The sequence below is a fragment of the Plodia interpunctella genome, chromosome 13 (assembly GCF_027563975.2).
Source record: "Plodia interpunctella isolate USDA-ARS_2022_Savannah chromosome 13, ilPloInte3.2, whole genome shotgun sequence".
In the NCBI taxonomy this organism is placed as follows: domain Eukaryota; kingdom Metazoa; phylum Arthropoda; class Insecta; order Lepidoptera; family Pyralidae; genus Plodia; species Plodia interpunctella.
Window position 1 is genome coordinate 4,327,209 of NC_071306.1, and position 20,622 is coordinate 4,347,830.

Consider the following 20,622-nt stretch of genomic DNA (forward strand, 5'->3'; position numbering starts at 1 on the left):
TTCATTAAATGTTGCCATTGTAAATAATGCGCCAAACATATGAAATAGGAAAGATGTTGCCATAAAATACTTGCCATGTAAACTTGAAATCTCAGCTTGAAATCGTATCGTATCGATATTTTAATACATTTACCTTGTTATTCATAAACAAGTTAAACTATACTTTAAGCTTAAATACTGAGCTATAATATGTAACTTTCTATTAATGCCAAATATTGTAACGTGCGATAGTGACAAAACATTTTAGCCTGAGGTACCTATGTTTTCATTTTTTTATGAATAAAGGAGTAAGTACAGCTCAGAGAAAAAATAACATTACATTGTGGTACAGCTTGACTATAAAGAGTAGAAAGTAATTAAAAGTGGAAAAAATTTCCATACAAAATTATTGCCATTCTCAAGTCAAAAATTTGACAGCTTGTACAATGAATTTAGCGCCCAGAGCGCCCTCATATTTTGTCAATCTGTAGGGTCAAGCTGTATGTACATGTGTGTATATGTATGCCAAGATCGTACAGACTTAACTAAGATTAAAGCTTATACTCACAGATATAAGAACAATGCAATGTTCAATGTGCTTATACTCAATTTCAATGGCTATGCAAAAATATTACAATGCTGCAACTACATACCGTAGCCATTTGTGTTCCATTTGTAGGATTCATATAGGTTTAATATCGCAACCCATTATCGCAACTTATGCATATAGGAGCACAAAAATAGCGTCAGTCGTTTGGTAAATAACAAACAAAATATCCAACCAATGAACACTTACATTTTGATCACAAATTGATGTTATAATATGATTTGATATCTAATCGATTATGTAACGATCGGTAAAGCATTTTGGTCTAGTTTTACTGCAATAAAAACTACGTAGGTATGGAACATGTTTATGATTGAAATACATATTTAATTTCAGTTTAGTCACAGATTAAATAATACCCCAGGTTTAGTAATCACTCGCTGGTATGATTCTCGGTAGTACTCAGGTAGGTACCCTAATTTCCTTCCCATAAAAATAATACTACATTTCGTGTATTTCCATCTGTAGTATTATTTTTAAGGGAAGGTATACTATTATTGTTTGTATCTCCTTTTGGGATTCACGGCACTAAGTCCGGTCCTTTGAGAGGCTTGCGTGGGGATATGGATCCAACACGTAGAGGCCCTTTGGAGAATTTTGATGTTGTGTAGGTCTCCCGCCAAGACCCGCTCCCGGATATACCAATGAAATGATATGCCCATGAGCAGGTCTCGGCGGGAGTGTGAACTATTGCAGAATAATGGATAGAAGTACTGGTCTGGTGGTGAAATTTGGATGGGCTGAGAATGGGCTATTGCAAAGAGTTCGGTCACCTGCCATAATCATGATAACTGACTATTCAGTGGCAGGTGGTGACTCGCCGCTCACTGGATGGGCCCCTCACATCAGTCGCCGCGATTGGCGCCAAAGGGGCAACATTGGCGTGAGCGGCTAAGGGTGTAGAGAGGTGAGTCTGCGGGGCGCGAAATCGTGGTGATCCAGTCAGACGCCCCCGGCGTTATGACATTTTACACTTCCACCCTTCGAGCATATAGCTCTCGCGACTCCACTCTGGCCGGCCGGTGAAGGCAAGCCAGAGGTAGGGGTCCTGTTACCTCTCGGTTTCCACTCCGACCTTAGGGAAGGAAGGCGGAGGTGAGGAACAGGGGCCTCCCCTGGGAGCACTCAGGTCCGTGGGGTCGCTACTCCCCAACAGCTCGCCACAAGCTGCCCTGCGGACCTATTATTGTTATTATTAATACTATTATTTATTATAATATTATTATATTGATTGGTTTCAACAAACAAATAAACTTACTTTCAAGATAGGCGTTGTAAAACCGGGCACTGCACATAACCCCTTTCTTGCCGCTTTGTTTGTAAGTAATGTTGTAGAGAAATATAACTAACTACTTTGGGCTACTTTAGCTCGGTGACTTTCCTTGCGAATTTTCAAAATATAGGATATACTTACTTAATAATATCTAAATTGGCCTCTACTTTACATCACTCTGAACTTGTCTGGTTGGGGCCTAGAATTAAATTGAATTGCGTTGCGTCCATATAGGGTCACAACCAGGATCTGCTCTCAACAAGAGAACTATTTTTTTGTTCTTGACAGGTAAAAAATATCTGATTTAAATTGATGGCAACCGGGACACCCTTCTAAATCCCCCAAATTTACACTCAGCCGCTGCCACTTTTTCTGCCGCTGCCGGAAATATTTCCCTAAATAGGTACTTCTGCGGGATTAACGACGCGAGTGAGCATTTACACTCAGCCTTCATATTCTTATTCTCGCTCTCTTCTTTATTTATCAACTTGCTAATTTTAGAAAAAATGCTGTAGTCAGGTAACCAAACGTAGCGTGGCACGTTCTATTTTGCGGCGGCAACGAGCAAGAATGTAAACACTCGCTCGTGCTGGCACTGAAGTCCTTTGACTTCCGCGCGAAAAATCCGACAATCGAGGGAGCGCCGGGCAGCGATTCTCTAAGATTGGCAGTGACACAGTGACATGAGCAGTGACAGCTCGAGTAACTATTTATTTGTACTCGTACTGCCCAACGGGATGCTCACTTCCCTTCCCTGCCCAATAGGATTTTTTTTTCTTTTCTTCTTTGTGGCAATCAAACTTCTTCAATAGAGCTTATTTTTGCCAGTGTCGAGCTACATTGTTATTGGACAATAGGATAGGACTTGACGGTGTTAAGGATGAGGGCAATAAATACGTATATACATATATTATCATGTGTAATGTAAGGGTAAATAAAATATTATGGTAAGAAAGGAAAGAAGCCAGAGCTTTAATATATTTAAAATCTATAAAGGAAAGGATAGTAAAGGAATCACAAGGAAGAGGAGCACGGAGTTCTATAAGGAACTGGTAAAGAGGTTTTGAGTTGTAGTGTATGCCTATATTCTCTTCCTCTCCACTATTGTGATAAAAGTTATAGCGCTGCGAGGAAGCGCTCGGTTGTTTACGAGACGGCGAGACGCACAGACGTTGGAGCATCAGTCATGTGGCTGTGATGTACAATTACGTGCGAGGACGGGGCACGTAATCTCGCAAGTATACCACATGAGTCATATTTTGGACATCTGAACAGAAGATGACCAATATCACCTTCTTCAACTAAAGCGCAGTCACATATATCTTCACTCGACATAAGCAACTTTGTTACAGCTAGGTATATATCTACCTACTATATGTAGTGATAGTGATGATGACTATGTAGTAATGATAAAAGTGGTTGATAATAATTATTATTTTTTTTTTTTTTTCATTTATTATGGCACAAACAGTCATAGATACAAATAGTATTACAAAAACAGTGAACCATATAATAGACCAAACAGTGCCAATTATGTATATGGTGTAGTAATTTATAAATGCATGCGTGTTAACAATAAATGTGATCTAAATTATCACATCCTAATAATAATTTAATACAGTGATGTTCTAAGAACATTAGTATCCTATAAGTACAAATAATAGAATCTCAAAAAGAAAAAACAAATCTATGATATAATATTAACCTAAGATATAAACCATTAATATCAAAGATTTACCATTAAACACAATATGTTTATCAAGAAACAAACAAATAAATAAAACATAACATAGTTAAGACATTTGTTTCGAAATGAATTTAGTGCAAACTTTGTGTTTTGTAGATTGCAGAGTTAAGTTAAATATGTCAATATCCGAGAAGTTTTTGTTATAATTTACCAAGCAGCGATGAAAAAAGTTGTTTCTTGTATAATTCCTGTGCAACTGTGGTGGTACTAAAATGTTAAGTTTACGAGAGGAGCGAAGCGGAAGTCGCGCTTTGGCTAGGAAGTTAATTTTGGAAAGTAGTGTAGGGGAGTCAATAAGGCTGTTTATAATTTTGTGTAAAAATGCTACGTCGAATTGGGTTCTGCGGTTTTTAAGGGATAAGATTTTATAACGTTTAAGAGAGTCCTCATATGAAAGGTTCGATACGTTATTTCTATAGTTAAGTATTTTGATAAATTTCTTTTGCACTTTCTCAATTGTGTCTACGTCATCCTGATAAAAAGGATTCCAAACGTTACTTCCAAAATCTAATATAGATCTGACAAAACTGAAGTATAGAATTTTTAATGTGCTAGTATTTTTGAAAGGTTTGGTAATCCTATTAATGAATCCTAAATTTTTAAAAGCTTTTCGAGTGATATGGTCGTAGTGGTGCTTAAAAGATAGTTTGCTGTCCATGATGATGCCCAGATCTCGAATTGAGTCAACCCTTTTGACCAAGTTATTGTTGAGGTGATAATTAAAGTCAATGTACTGTTTTTTGCGAGTATATGTGATAATATGACATTTATCAATATTAAGGTAAAGTTGATTTTCTTCACAATAGTCAACAAGAGAGTCAAGATCATGTTGTATTTTGAAACAATCATTAATGTTAGTCACCACTCTGAAAAGTTTAGTATCATCGGCATATAGGAGTTGATCAGTATTCGCGAGGGCATCATGTATATCATTGATATATAAAGTAAATAAAACAGGGCCAAGATGCGAACCTTGGGGAACGCCCGAAGGAATTGGTAAAAAACTAGAGCAGTATCCTTTTACACAGACAGCTTGACTTCTGTTGCGAATGTACGAATCAATCCAAATTGCGAATGTACGACACAATTATAAATATGTAGGTAATGATGAATCCTAGAAAATTATTTTTTTGGTATTGACGACTTCTTAAATGTATTACTGCTATAATAACGAGGAAGTAATAGGAAGAGTTTACCATAGCTCTAAACTACATAGGTAGCCTACTGATTTTTTCATTTGATTCTCAAACCTCTGACCAAAATAACACAAGTTGTATTATTTCCTGTTTTAACCTAAAATAATTAAATGTCGATATAATTGACGGTGTAAATTTTCTTGTCGGCCAAAGCGTTTGGTGAGATCAAAACCACAAGTTTGTTACGTTATGCCTATTGCTACAAATTTTATGATTGGTCGACATGTCTGATTCTCGGAGCTTCCATTGGTCATTTCAGAATAAGATGTTCAATGAAAACAAGTATTGTCGCTGTTCGGTAGAGGGCAGCATAGAAGTGTCGGTGACGCTGTTTTTTTGGCATAAAAAATCTCATTCTTGAAGCGATTTGTCTCGTTTTGAGTTGCGTTCTGAAGAAGATTCATCAGTTTTAGAAAAAAAGATTGTTATTGTAAGTGTCATAAACATATTTATATTTTATTTGTGTAGTATATAAAATGTGTAGAGAAAGAAGAATAGCTTATTGACCAGATTTCATGTCTTGTCTAAATATAACACGGCACTCGATGCATTAATCAGCGCTATGTAGGTTGAAAAGTGACAGTACAATGCGTATCTTTAAATTATTTGTAATTTTTCTCAAATTTTTACTTAAATTATTCCCTGCGGTGTCCAAATATTCTTTCTCGAGTCTTTGTCTATAGCTGAATAATATTTACCAAGCGATTAGCATATATGTACCGATATTCCGAAAGTTGGAAGAGTTGGCGGGAAGACGCCGGTCTAAAACCCTAAATAGGTTATTTATCGTAGACCTTTCAGTGGACATCGTTTTCTATCATGTTTATAAATAGATAACTGAAGTCTCTTCTTATATACCTATTGTATATTAGATTACAATGACTTCAATGGAAGAAGATGGCCAGCAAGATGGCACATCAACAGCGGAAGAAGTGCCAGCGGGAAATCCTGATGAACTTACAAAAAATCCAGTTGCTTTGAAAGGTAAGCTACTAAAGCATCATTGAGTTGTACTCTTATTTAAAATATTCTTACCAAATTTTTGATGTTTGATACCTACAGTATGTATCACAAACAAGTAGTAACAAGTAAGCAGTTAAGCATAAAACAAGTCAAATATGACAAAATGCCTAAATAAAGAGATTTAGGTACTACAAAAAATTACCATTCTAGAGATTCAATTGATTTATTTTAGTTACTTAAGTTTTTCTTTGTGATTGGTTTAAATTATACTGTACTATTTGTTATATTGCAGAGGCACATGAACAAATGGCTACTTTAGATGTCCTTGTCTGTGGTCAATGCCATTCCGCCTTCCACTTTGTTGAGGAATTTAAGGAGCATAAGAGCAGTGAGAACTGCACAGGCAAATCTCCTGTGCGAGATAGTGTAAGTAAAATAAATACTGCTATAAGTCCACTCTTATGTATCACTTGTTTTTCTATGTTCTATATGGATACAATGTTTTTTTCTAATTTATGTCAATGATTTTAATGAGGACTAAAATTTAATGATTTTAATGAGGCACATGAACAAATGGCTACTTTAGATGTCCTTGTCTGTGGTCAATGCCATTCCGCCTTCCACTTTGTTGAGGAATTTAAGGAGCATAAGAGCAGTGAGAACTGCACAGGCAAATCTCCTGTGCGAGATAGTGTAAGTAAAATAAATACTGCTATAAGTCCACTCTTATGTATCACTTGTTTTTCTATGTTCTATATGGATACAATGTTTTTTTCTAATTTATGTCAATGATTTTAATGAGGACTAAAATTTTTCCTGCTACAAAGGAGATATAGTATATTTTTTATTTTCTTCCAGAATGAAAGCAAAGCTCAGGTTTGGGCATTCCTTTTGTGGAAATGCTCTTCATCACGAGATGGATCAGTTGACAACAGCTGGAAGCTGTATCAGCAGTGGTGCCGCATGGCTGAAGCCCAGCGGAATGCATGGATCGCTGCTGGCACCAATGTTCAAGCCTTGTCAAAATTTGCTCATGCTAAAGTAGTAAGTTGTATATTTTTATAAAACTAGTTATTCACCACAAATGTATACCTCGTGAACACAATGAATTTATGATATGTTTTTACAAAATTTTGAATATCTCTAAAGCGATTTTGTTGCCCCACAAACTTAAAAAATCTATTGACAGATCCTACATACCTTTTAAATTTCATAAAAATCAGACCAATAGTTCGAAAGTTTGGTTCAAAAGTTATCGCGTTATAAACATACATTAAAAAAAATTTTTTTGCCCCAAGTTCATTTGTAGAGGATTGGTAAGGGCAATTGGTTGGCAAAAGGTTGCCAATCCAATCAACTTTGAAGTAAATTTTTAACCTGCATGCCATATAAGACAATGGTGTATTTTGCATTGTCAAAAAGTTAACTTCGAAAATGACTGCTGCAACCAAACCATTTTCTACCAATGTGTTGTGGTTTCTGTAAAATATCAGAATGTTTATTATATGAACCAGAAGGAGTTCATTTTTACAAAAATCTTATTTTATCCACTGCTTAACATACATAAGCTTCATGCAAATTTTTCAAAAAATATAATTAACTTATTGTGTATAATAGATGGAAGTGAAGGGTGATGATCAGCTGGTACCAGTGCAAACACCACTTCTAGAAACCAGGAAGCGTGGACGACCAAAGAAAACTGCTAAAGTGGTATGGTATATTTTTATTTATGTCACGGTTGTGGTGTGTAAATAAAATTCAATGCTTTTTATAAGACTAATATGCTCATGTTTCAAATTGTGACATTTGGATGTATCATGTCTCTTTTTGCTTGATGATTTGTGGTAAGGTAAAGATTTCGTATATATCCACCAACCAATGTATTTCTATCCCAGTTTAGCATTAATAGAAATACACTTGCTAGAATTCATGGTTTGTATAGATGTAGTAATACATGCATGAATTGTTGCAAAAATAGACATACTATGCAAATTTTCCAATGACATTTGGGAATGGTTTTATTTATCAGTAAAGCAATAATGTCGAGTTTTATGTTATTAAATTGAATATAAATTAGTAAGTTTGACTCATACTCTTACATATGTTATACTTAAATTCAAAATACCAAGTCTGAGCACTCACCACATTCTGACCAATGTCAGTATTTGGTAAGGGGCAATAATGCTAGATTTGTTTTGTAGGATGACTCTGAAACCCAGCCATCTGGTGAGGAGAGTGATGACATTATTGTTAGCAAGAAGAAGGTATATACTAACAAGACAACAGCTCAGGCTAAACCTAAGGTTGGTGTTACTTTGTCGAGTAACTTGCATGTGTTAAGTTTTTGCTTTGTAAATATAAAATCTCAGTCCATATACCTATACTGTTTTTATTTCATTGATGTACACACACACACATTTGTCAATCACTAAATTTTTATACAATCTTTTTCTACCATGTAAATCTGCATTAAACATTGCCATTTCATTAAACACTCATGACTCATGGTCCAGTATGGTTAAGGGTTGATAAATGGCATGACTATTTTCCTCGTCACAATTAAATACTAATGTTACACAATACAACAACATCTTAAATTTTTTTTGCTATTTATAATATGGCGCACAATGCTAGTATTTAATAAAATCAAGCAGAGGAAATCTTCCATATTGATCTGGGAAAAACATAGAATGTCCATATCCTTATCTGTAGCATGCATCTTTTCATACAAAAAACATAGCTCAGCAGAACCTCTTTCCACCAGTGCTAAGTGAATAAATGATTTTTTAATGATGAATTAAGCTGGGAGAGAATGCTTATAGCATTAAGTTCGCCATTTGTTTATAAGTATGTTTTTACTTGGAACAATGAAGTTTTATAAATAAATAAATGATTGTGACTGATAGCTTATCTCTAGAGGAAAAGCACCCTTATACTTTTATCAGGATTGGTGATCTGTTATTTTTGAGTTTGTCGCGTATAGATAGACGCTACACGTGGACTTCTTTTTATAATTGTAAGGAAATAGTATAAAGTCGGTTGTGGTGGGCGCAGGAGGTGGGTGAGCGGGAGTCGGTCCGCAACGCGCAGGAGCGCGTGCCGCCCGAGGAGCGCATCGCGCGGCGCACGGAGCGCGAGGGCGCCGACCCCGCCGAGGCGGGAGAGTACGTCGTCGAGAAGATCCTCGCCAAGCGCTTCAACCCGCGCCGCAAGCAGTACGAGTACCTGCTCAAGTGGGAGGGCTACCCACAGTCAGTATACATCTCCCTCCATCTATCTCGCTCTCTCTTATCCCCGCGTGTTGAGGACGCGAAGCCCGGGGTCAAATCTTCGTGCTCTCTGCGTGTCCAACCAACAAGGCCACAGACAATGCTTTGACAGTGGACGAGGTTCTTATAAATTTAACGCTATAGTCGACTCGCTAAGAAGAATAAGCATACAAAATTAACCTAAAAAGTTTGAATTAATAATTAACTAAAATTTTTAATTTTATCACCGTCCGCCTGCCTGAAGTCAACCCTCCTTGTAGAGTTAAAAAAAAATTATCACATGTGGTTTGCCAAAATGGAAAATTTATCAATATGGTATGTCACAGTGACCAGAACACATGGGAGCCGGTGGAGAACATGGAAACGTGCAAGCATTTGCTGGAGGCGTTTGAGAAGCAGCTCGCGCGGCAGAAGGAGATCAAAGCGCTGCGACAACAGCAGCAGCAACAACAACAACACCCTGTGCAGGTAACATTGTTGTGATCTGTTTAATACCAGCACACTATCAGTTAACAGCAGCCTTACCAACAACTTTTATGAACGATTTCCACAGGGCTCTTTCACAATTTCTGTGGTCTTACTATCTGTTAATGTGATCATGATCGTCATTAATGTATGGTAGCAATAGTTTAGGACTACACTATACTAAACTGATCTACATCGCGAATTAGTACCATCAAGTTAATTTTTAAATATTAATGTGATACATTTCAAATTCTTTAGAAGCTGTATTTGAATCTTTTCCTAAAAGTTTGTGATTGTCCAGTATGGGGACATTTACAGCTAGGAATAAAAAATGATGCTAAATAACAACTACACCAGCATTATCATGATGATGATTGATTTTCTATGTAATGTCCTATTTATTTCAACAATTAATTTCAGTAAATTTCATGTTTTCTATGCATTAATTCAACATAGAAATAAGTTATAGTATTATTCAAGTAGTATATCCATACAGTATAGTAGATAGCAGCATTGTTCCTTTGCTAAAATAGCAATTATAATCATCTATTATCTCCTGGAACTAATGCTGACTAAAGATGTGTTGTACCAGGTGAAACAAATCAACGTACCTTTGCCCCAGGTTGTCAAGACCATCGTCAAGAAACCAGAGAGCCCAGCACTCACACCAACTGGGTAAGATTGTACATTTACGTTGTGAATTTTTGAAATATTTTTGAACCTGTGCACTACTTGGCTTAGAATACTTATTTTAAAATAATTATGCTGTCATATGGTTGATACGCCATTTGTTTGCTTCGGTCAACTTCAAAAATTAGTTAACATTATACATACAAAATAGTAATTATAAAGGTATAATTTACTAGCTTCTGAACAACGCAGCTGAAAAGAAATGTTGAAAGAAACTATAGTAATATATCGTATATCGTATAGTATCGTGCCAATAGTGTAGAACCTATTATGTTGCAGTCGTCTGCAGCGCACCAGCAAAGTGCGGGCGCTGGACCAGGTGAAGGCGTGGTGCGGGGCGGAGGAGGAGCCCGCCTCCAAGCGGATCAAGCGGGAGGCCTCCAGCGAGGACGAGGACTACTCCGATACCGACACAATCAAGGGTATGTGTTGTTGCGCGGAGGAGAAGTTTCTATGAAGAAGATTAAAAAGATTTCAAGTGGTTAAATCAGCTGTACAAACACCTATACCCTTATTAACAAAAAAAAAATGTTTGTTGCAGCTATAGAGAAGAAGGTTCTGAATGGACAATCTTCACCAAAGGGTAACCTGGACCCCGAGTTAGTAAAATCGTTAGGATTGGGCGGGAAAGGCATGCCCAATATCAAGGGTGTCATCAAGGTTGACCCCAAGCATATGCCCAATCTTACCACGGGTAATCATATTTTTTCATACATTTAACATTAGATTATGTACCGGCATGCAGAAGTTCATCTTCCCACTACATGATCTAGAGCTAAAATGATTTTTAAATACGGTTGTTTCAGGTGTTTACATAATGTCAAAGAGCTCTGGAATTATGAAGATTGACTCTCCAGGAAAACTGGGCCCGGGACTCAACATAGACCAAGATGTCATTCGGAAGCAGATCTTAGCTGCAAAACAGGTGATTGTCCATGTATTGTTTTTTCATTAACCATTTATCAAAGTCATTTCAGCAATTTTAAAACTTTTCTTTTTGATCTTATAGAAAAAGACTGTAGAAGAGCTGAAGAAATCTTCACCTGTGCGCACCCCTGTAACACAGGTATTTATATTTCTATTTATTATTTATTTCTCATTATTCCATCAATACTTCACTGCTATTCCATTATTGTTGTTCATTTAAAAGTAATGTGCTAACTCTATTCTAATGTTTTTTTATTCCTCACCGCGTGCCCGGTTTTACAAGGTCCAATCTGTCGATTAGTATGAAATGGAAGTTGTAAGGTCATCTCAAGTGGGTATGCTAGCCCGTCGTCATTAGTTTTGTCTTTGAGTGTAACACCATAATAACACGTCCAGGTGAAGAAAACATTCGGTTCTGGCGGGCAGCAGGTGACGGAGCGCACGATAACGACGCCAAGTGGACAGAAGATCATCCAGCGCACCATACAGCGGCCCGTGGGCGCCAACCCCGACCGCTCGCCCGTCACCATCCTCAACAAGAAGTTGCAGCAGGTGGGTTTGATATTACATTACAACGAAAAGTTATTGCTACATCGGACTAAGAAGAATTTCTTCTAGTCAACCAGCAGTACATAACCGAATGGCGAAAACCTTAGACTGCTGTCTTCTTATTGCGCCGACACAGCAGGTTTGATTAACGTTTGATTTACTGCGTTGATCAGTTGACAGAGAACGACGTCCCGCGACGAAGCGCTGGGGCCGCGCTCTTATAGGTTCGTCATTATGCTTGTCTGTATGTCATAGAGCTACAAAATTTGAACATAGGTAGATGTATTTTGTTAACCGCTATAAGATTTTATACAAAAATAAAATAATTTAAATTTAATATAATGTCAATGAAAATCTAAAACTTAAAAAAATACATAGGTAGATTTTTATTTCATGGTAATACATTCATTCGTAAATTTATTTCCTATCAGCTGACCCACCCTGGAGTGTCGCAGGTAATTAATTGTGCATAAGTTTTTCTTGTACACTATTTGTGTATCACCTGATTGATCGAACTATATTTAACAACTAGTGTATATTTATATTGACATGACTGCCGTGTTAACGTTGTCTATGGCATCCCTGTCAATTAATTGTCATAGTTACAGATTTATTTTTTATGTGTGTACGTCATAAGGCCCATGCGTGTAACCCTTCCCTTGCAAGAAATGCTAATATAATGCTAATATAAATATTCAAATCCTTCAAGGATTTGAGTAGAAGAGAATGTCATTAATTACACATAATAGTACAGACCCCAATGAATATTAAGCTAACTTTCGTGGGATTCAGCTTCGCCATGCGGACTACCAATTAATGTACTAATTCGGTATGTTTTCGTGAACACGTTAAGTGCGGTAGTTACTTCGTAAGGGTATGGAGGGGCGAGAAATGACGTAACTATTATACAATATTCCTAGGTAACTAATGGGCCAATAAATTTGAAAATGGTGTCAAATGAAAGATAATGCACAATACTCATTATTTGATTCTATTCATTTGTTGTTGTAAAACTAATACGTGTCAAAAACTTCGTGTATAAAACCCGATAACCGCACATAAATGGCATGCCATTACGCCAGTGATGAAACTGATATCAGTATGAAGTGTGTATGTACCATGTACTTATACATATATTGTCGATGTATTCGTGTCAGGGCGACAGTTTGCTGCGACGGACGGCGAGCGGGCGAGGGCGCGGGCGCGGCGGGTACACCGTGAGCACGGCGGCCGGCAACATCGTGCGCATCCGCGACCGCGCCGTGCTGCCCGCCAGCTTCGACTTCGACCAGGTACGCTACTCACCTGACGACTGTCTAATAAGAAAAAATATGTAACTTGGTTTTCAGTAAGAAAAAGTGCCGATGGACACATTTTTATTTTATGAAATTTGCCCAACGTAAAATTACTCATTAGCCTGCTAGAGGCTAGATCGTAATGTTATTAGCTTATTTAGTTTTAATAATTATCTTAAAAAAGGAGCGCCCTCATTTATTATCTCCACTCGACAAAATATGTATGGTTTAAAAAAACTATTAGAAAATTTTCATGTCGCTTCAACCATACAAATTACGATACGTAAGTTAGACTTTCTCGAAAGTATATTGCGGGAGTTAGACTTTTGGACAAAAAAATGTATTGTGAACTACATTTCTATGAAATTACCTCTTCGGTGTCTGAACTTTGAATCATATTTGTTTTAACTGTCGACCCAACGTCTTAAGTCGTTAAGACGTTGGGTCGACAGTTAAATTTTCATAGCTAGTTGACCCATGTTTATATATTGTTATTATCTCACCACAGTCGGACGCATCATCGGACACATCAGACGGCATCGTGGACCCTTGGCCGTCGGAACTGGGTCCGCTGCCTCCGCCGAGCCCGGACCGGCCGCTGACGGTGTGCCCGGTGACCGGCAAGCGGCTGGCACGCGCGGAGGGGGAGCCCACCCCGCCGCCCACACCCTCCCCGCCGCCCACGCCCTCCCCGCCGCCGCCCCCGGCCACTCCGCCCCCGTCCACTGCAGCCGGCACGATGCTTATGAAGGTAAGGACGTTGCTAAAGCAAAATTGGCCTTCATCAACAATTGTAAATAGACTTTTAATTGGCACCAGTAATGATCTACTTTCATCTTACTTTTCTTGCCTAATTTAAAATAACCAGGAAAGTCAAGCCCGCCTGTGCTCTCCTCAGGAGGTTCTAGTGAAACTAGGGTCATATCATATTGACTGAATGCACATAGCAATCGCCAAAAAGAAGTGCCTTTTAATCCATGTCTATGGATGAATAGGGTCTGAATTGACATGAGTTTAAAAATAATTATATCTGTGTGCTAATTTATTTTTAGTATTAAACACCTTTTCTGTGTTATGATTGTGTCTTGAGTCTTAGTTTTGAATATGTAATGAATAATTGTCTAGGTGGAGATGTCACCTGGCGGCACAACAGGAATGTTGGTGCAAGGTGATGCAGCTCAACCCTCTCTGCCCGTGCTGACTGATGAGGATGGTGTAAGTATACCTACAACAAACTGTGTGATAATATCTTATTTTTTACCGATAATATGATTATATAGTCGAAATATTATTGTTTATATAGTCGAAATTCGAATTCGTATCCTCATGTAAAGTTGTAAGACTATCATAAGTCTTTGAAGAAACTGAAATGTCTCAATGATTATCTATAGACAAGGTGTTTGGTCAATGGTATATAAAGCCGTGACAAGGCCATACCCCGAGGGTCATATAAGTTGTATGGTGATGAAAAAACAATTATATCTTGTAATATTTTTTTCCATACAAAAATAAAAATAAAAAAATATGGTGTATTGCCGTCCTACTTGACACCACCCGAAACTCCTTTTAAGATCTAGTCTCCTAGTACAATTTAAACTTGTGCGTCAAAATGTTTCAAAAACATACCTAATTTTCCTTTGAATTCGCCGCCTTTGATGAAGCCGGGCACGCGAGCGCGCGCGCGCGCTTCCCCGATATTGAACGACGCGACCTTGACACTACACACTTTTTACAATAGGTACTAATCTTCAACACATTCGTCCTAGATTTAATAATAAATCACAACACTTGAATATGCCGCCTTTAATGAAGCTGCGCACGAGAGCACACGCGCGCGTGTCTCCGATAGCGTCGGACGACGCGACCTTGACACTACACAATTTTTAATAAATAATGATTTATTTCATTAATTGAAAAACGTAAACAACAAACTACAAAGATTTCACATCAAACTTTTTTATGAGTAGGTAATAATAAATCATACAGAACCATGGAATCGACACTAAAAATAATAGGCAATATTTCATTCTATCAATCTCTTTCTATCCTATTTCTTTCACATTCATTCACACAGGCGCACACGTTATTTTAAAGATCAGATTCGCAGAAGAGATATTCCCTAAATTGTACCTAATTGTTTACTTTGTAATAATTTTAAAAGTTGAATTGCTTCAATTGTCAATAAGATAAAATTTCTTATTATTGCTTTTACTTACGTTTCCAATAGAGACAGTTCCGTAAAAGCTATCTTGCATGTATTTCATAATTAAAAATTTAATATTGTCCTCTCAGAGACTCAAAAATCTTAGGCATTATAATTTGCACCAATCCTGGTACTGAGGTCAATGAACATTAAGTTGTACAGATGAATGAAATCAGCTGTTCCAGGGTCAGCACTGCACTAATTTTACCATAATCTAAAATTAACTCCGTTTTGTGACGTTTTTTCCACATGGAAATATTTTTCTGAGAATGTGGATACGATACCCTATCTACCATTTTCGGCTTTATATACCATTGACCAAACACCTTGTATACTCAATATTTTTTGAAAACCTTGAAAAAAAGTCAGTCTCAAATAACTCATTATTTTTCTATTTTTTATGGTGTTTTCAATCAATATAAGCAGAGAAATGCATTGTAGGGCGATTATTAGTAAAAATAATTTTATTTATATCCTTAGACTGAAGTAAAAGTAGAAGCGGCGACAGTGAAACAGCTATTAGAAGGGGACGACGGCGAAGAAGTCAGTTTATTACACACGGGACACCCTCCCATAATGATCCGGGGCGAAGACGGCGTGCTTTACCAGGTACTATATTTTGTAGTGTTAATGAAATTTCACCTTTATTTTTGCGATTTTATGATATTATCATTTTCAATTTACAATTAATTTTCAAGTAACTGTTTGTTATTAAAAAGGACGGAAAGAAGAACATTTATTATACTATATGTTTAAAAACAAAAAACTGTGTTTAAAAATAAACAAAACTGAATGAAGTAAGTTGAGAAAAAGTGCTAATACTTAATTTATTGTCTCCTTTTTTAACATGAGTTTGAGTGTAACAAAAACTAATGTTGATGTTCAATATTAAAACCGTTCGTATGTACCAGGTGGCTGGCGAGAATGAGGCCGGACAGACTCTATTGGTCGCAGCAGAGGGGGTGGAGGGAGTGGAGGGCGCGGGAGAGGGCGAACCCGTCGACGCGGACGGAGACGGCGTCATGTACGTCACCAGGGACGACGGACAGGTCAGAGACTGTACTTCATATATTGTTAGTTTACTTTAGATTGGACCTGCAATGTAGATTGTTCAATTTTAAAATATTTTACATGTATGTTTATTATGAATAAATAGGGAATATATAACACAAAGCTAACGCAGATGTCGATACCAACACTTTCGACACAGATTGGACACTTTTAATTAAAATTTTATTTTTTTATTATGCACAGAGCAGAACGCGCTAGTGTGTGCATGAGTTACGATTTATGCGTGATTCGAAAATAGTGACAGGTTGCTAGCCCCTATGGCTATAATAAAAATCCCTAGTTTTTAGCCTATTCCTTAGATTGCTTACGATCCGTGCTGAATGAAATGCAGCTTGAAGGTTTTCGTCGTTTCCAAATGAAAATGGAAACAAATAATTTGAAATTGAATAAATTGCAGGACGTGTTGGCGATAGACCCGTCGCAGTTGGCGCAGCTAATGCCGGGTGCCGGCGGCGCGACGCCGGCGCTGCAGCAGGTGGCCGTGCAGGTGGAGGGCGAGCCCGGGGAGGACAGCACGCAGGTCATCGCGCAGCTGCTGCAGGCCGACCTGCCCTCGCCTGGTCTGTATCTGTATACCACATCACTCATATGACGACTAGAATACGATCACTCCATATCATCGGCAACACTAGGTTGGACGATTGTGATGATATTTATTCATTCTCAGTGTCACTCACTGCATTCACAGTGGCCCCAGCCAGAAGTCACGTCGCCATGTAACGTAAATCGGAATTGCTCACCTATTCCTTAGGAAACAACATTTTTTTATTGCGCTATTACATCAATAGCTCTATTGTGTAAAGATGAAAGTTGATTTTTTAAAATGTATTATTTTTTATAGGCGGCACTCGGCGGGTAGTCCTCATGCTGCCAGACGGCACACTGACGATGACGGAGCTGGATAAAGAACAGTATGAATCCATCACGGAGGCCGGAAGAGCGCAAGAATGAAAGTGCGCCGGCGATCTATTGAGTAGGACTATATGATCGACTACATCCAGTTAAGCAGTCTGCTGCGTGCAGCAGTACTTTGTTAGAAGTGGATTAACTGCCCTATTTAGGACATAATACAGATTACATTCCTTTCCGATTTATAATAATTTGAACTAGTCCAAGAATCGTGGCATATTTTTACTGACAGAATTTTTGCATGTAGTTAATAACTAGGTAGCTTTATTTCAACTACTAATAATGTACTTGGTCTGTGTATGCAAACTAATATGATGAATATTTCAAGTACCATTTTCAAGAATCATAAAAATATGCTATAAATTACAATGAAAATCATGTTATCAACATACACAATTCTTGGACTTTGTTTAGTTTTGAATTCCCTTTGTAAATGAATGATCCAAAATATTAATGCAGTGGATGAGTCAAAGTAAGACTAGTTTTTGTATAGAGTGTGAGTGATGTAATGTTCTGTAAATAGGAATAATGTTTTGAGGTAATAAATAATTCTTTGTACAGTGAGTACATCAACTTTTATTCTATCAGATAGTTACACATCGAAAAAAGAAATTGTTCATTTCTAAAGGTCGTGTCATTGGTGATGTACATACATACATAACAATGCGCCCCATCACAAAAACGACGTATTTATCTCAACGCATAACACATTCAAAATTCTTTATTAAATTTAGGATGATATACATCACTTATTGACGTCAAAAAATTACTTAGTCTACTGAAGCGCAGGTGAAGAAGAAGCGGCGCAACAAACTTGAATCCTACCCACATGCAATAAAAAATAATTAGTGAAACTCCTGTACCAACTGGTATTCACAGAGAATAATATGATATATATGAGAAGAATATGAATAGTTGCTACCCCGTTTATGTAAGGTGATATTTTAGTTTTCTATATATTCTTACAAGAAAAAAAGCATGTATACTTTATCATCGGTTTCGGTTTAAGGTGTTTTAGCTTAGGTACTCTTTCTTTTTAAAGGTAATTCATTTTTTAAAGAATTATATGCCAATGCAGTGAACACGTTTGTATGCTAATAAAATAACGGCCCACGCACAAAGGAGAATTTTACTTGAAAACTGCGCGCCCTTTCTATGTGAAAACTACTGTTCTGTGATAATTTAGGGAAAACCTTTCGTTCTTTTTTCTGTGAGTTGCGGTTTTGAAATTAGTATGGAACCTCGGGAGCTGACAGAGCAGTATATAAGTTTAGGCCAACAACGGTTGGCTGTGGAATCAATATTAAAAGGCAGCTGGACAATTTTTTAATTCACCCAAAAATCTTTAATTTTGTACTGGAGAAAGTACTAATGTACAACAGCATGTATTTTTATATTTAAAGTAAATGATATGTGCGAGAGATATGTGAAGTACCTATGTAAATAGACACGTCTGATTTGAAATGTATTACAATAATAATTCCAAATAGTGTTTAACAAAACTATTTTAAATTTTATTTTGATGATATACGTGTAATAAAATTAAACATATATCCATGACTTTTATTTAGCAAATCCCTTTGAAGCATGTATGTAAAGTACATAATCATCGTTATTTATAATACTAATATTAGTGGCGTGTTTTCGCTGGAGGTTTTCACTCCTAGAAAATGTGTAGAAAATAGAGAACCAACTCTTATGTTCTAGAGGTGAAAACCTCCGGTCGTAGAAGCTATCAATGTTCGTTTATATAGCTTCCGTAACCGGTATAAACTAAATTCAGATTTTGTGGGATTGCCTAACGTTATAGTATTTTTAGTATAGATTTTTGTTCGTTTTATACAATCATAATCAATCCCTCATACCATATAGGGTCAATACCCTGTGGTATGACTGTTCATAAAAACATTGTGGTCAATACCCACCCTATCGAGATAATATAAATACATTACTCAAAATAACAGTGCCTGTCATGGATTTAGTACGTACTGTGTTCCTACTAATTCCATGGTGCCTGTATGTACACGTACACATCTATCGTTTAATCACATATAGAAAGGTGCCTCGCGCGCGCGTTTTAATATTTTATGAACTTTTTTTTTACATTAAGTCAGACTGACATTTTAGGATGTTCTGTCCTTAGAGAATAGATCGTAATGGTTCTGTCTGAGTGCCTCATGAGTGTCTGAGCAATGGCAATGACTAAAGATAAAGAGGACTAAACTGCAAATCGTCGCCATTTTATAATGGCTGCCACTGCTAGGGATGCGACTAAAAGTTCCTTTTGGGTATAAGTAATTTAGAAGGAGAGGTAAAATTAACTTAATTTTAAATTATTTTACCCTATCTTATACTATTAAACTAATAATTTGTATATTTGTGATCGCGTGTTCGAAAACGGCGCCAAGGATTTCGTTGAAATTTGAAATATAGGTGATTACGATAAAATGACAATCTGGCTAGGTCCCACTAGTTTTCGCTAAGTACTAATGTACCAAATTACACTGTTTATGCCTGTACACCCGAAGTCTGCGGACTGATTATTGATATTGGATCGATCAGTGCCCTTCAGGTTCAATATAATAACGCATTTATAGTACTAACTTACTGTTGAGGCTGCCATGATGTGACGTTGCAGTACATCTGCATGTTTGCGGATGCAGATGGCTTTTACGCTGTGCTATCAAACGGACATTACTTTGCTGTTTTTGTCTGTTCAAGGTAATCTTACAGCAGATCCTATTTTAAACAGAGCACAATAAATAGGCTTGTCCTGAAAATGTTGTTTCCTGAAATTAAAAAAGAAACTACATTCACGCGGACGATCCGCGGACAAAAACCAGTATTTACTATTATATAAAATTAAAGGCCTGTCCTGCGTGATCCATTTATTACTTTATTTATGTACTCTGTATAAAATTAAGCTTACCCTGGGCACTGAAGACTAGTGGCTCAAAATGCAAGAGGGACATTACGCTCGGATTATTGCGAAGAGGGTATTTAGGATGAAAATAAAATAACAGTTTATTTTATATATTTTTATCAATTATAATAACAGATGGGTAAAATGTTATACTTTATTTTGATTGAGCATATCACTATTTCAGAATGTAAACAAATGACGAGATGAAATATATGAAAATACCACAAATGTACCACAATTGTACGAGGGCTGCTATTTATGTATCCGGAACTGGCCAATAATTCTAGAATATTTAAAAAGTAATTACAACATTTGAAAATAGAACTCTTCGGATAGAGAATAAATATTTTTCATGTCCCTGTCATTTGTTTTTTTTCAATTGGCGCCAATTTTGAAAATAGCTTGTCTTCATTGGCATGGATTTAACTCGTGAACATTTTCGCGCGATGATTTATTATGATTTTCGGCGTGGATTAACTCAAAAACAGTGCATCGAACAACTGATTTTAACTTTTGGAGATGAAGCACCATCGAAAACCACTGTGTATTATTGGTT

The 20,622-nt window shown here is 37.0% G+C and overlaps 1 protein-coding gene across 7 annotated transcripts; it reads left to right on the plus strand.

The window, feature by feature from the left end:
- Positions 1-5,202: 5,202 nt before the first annotated feature.
- Positions 5,203-18,696, plus strand: Chro (Chromator). 7 transcript variants are annotated; one of them, XM_053753383.2, is made up of 21 exons: positions 5,203-5,232; positions 5,675-5,786; positions 6,058-6,191; positions 6,624-6,809; positions 7,383-7,475; positions 7,967-8,068; positions 8,820-9,016; positions 9,361-9,502; positions 10,092-10,174; positions 10,469-10,611; positions 10,731-10,883; positions 10,996-11,114; positions 11,199-11,255; positions 11,513-11,668; positions 12,823-12,957; positions 13,469-13,711; positions 14,086-14,175; positions 15,644-15,772; positions 16,075-16,212; positions 16,632-16,794; positions 17,076-18,696. In XM_053753383.2, exons 2-21 carry the CDS (start codon positions 5,681-5,683, stop codon positions 17,183-17,185), a joined length of 2,679 nt encoding a protein of 892 aa, XP_053609358.1. In that variant the 5' UTR covers positions 5,203-5,232; positions 5,675-5,680; the 3' UTR covers positions 17,186-18,696. The 7 variants fall into 7 exon arrangements, with proteins under 7 accessions (XP_053609358.1, XP_053609354.1, XP_053609356.1 ...); XM_053753379.2 differs by lacking the exons at positions 5,203-5,232; positions 5,675-5,786; positions 6,058-6,191 and adding exons at positions 6,298-6,458; positions 12,097-12,120 and having other exon boundaries at positions 11,199-11,217; positions 11,514-11,668; XM_053753376.1 differs by lacking the exons at positions 5,203-5,232; positions 5,675-5,786; positions 6,058-6,191 and adding exons at positions 6,299-6,458; positions 12,097-12,120.
- The last annotated feature ends 1,926 nt before the right edge of the window (positions 18,697-20,622 follow it).

Coding starts and splice junctions, on each gene's coding strand:
- Chro (XM_053753383.2), top strand. CDS start 5,681: ATGACTTCAATGGAAGAAGATGGCCAGCAAGATGGCACATCAACAGCG. Junction 11,115..11,198: donor AGATCTTAGCTGCAAAACAG/GTGATTGTCCAT, acceptor TTGATCTTATAG/AAAAAGACTGTAGAAGAGCT. Junction 11,256..11,512: donor TGCGCACCCCTGTAACACAG/GTATTTATATTT, acceptor TAACACGTCCAG/GTGAAGAAAACATTCGGTTC.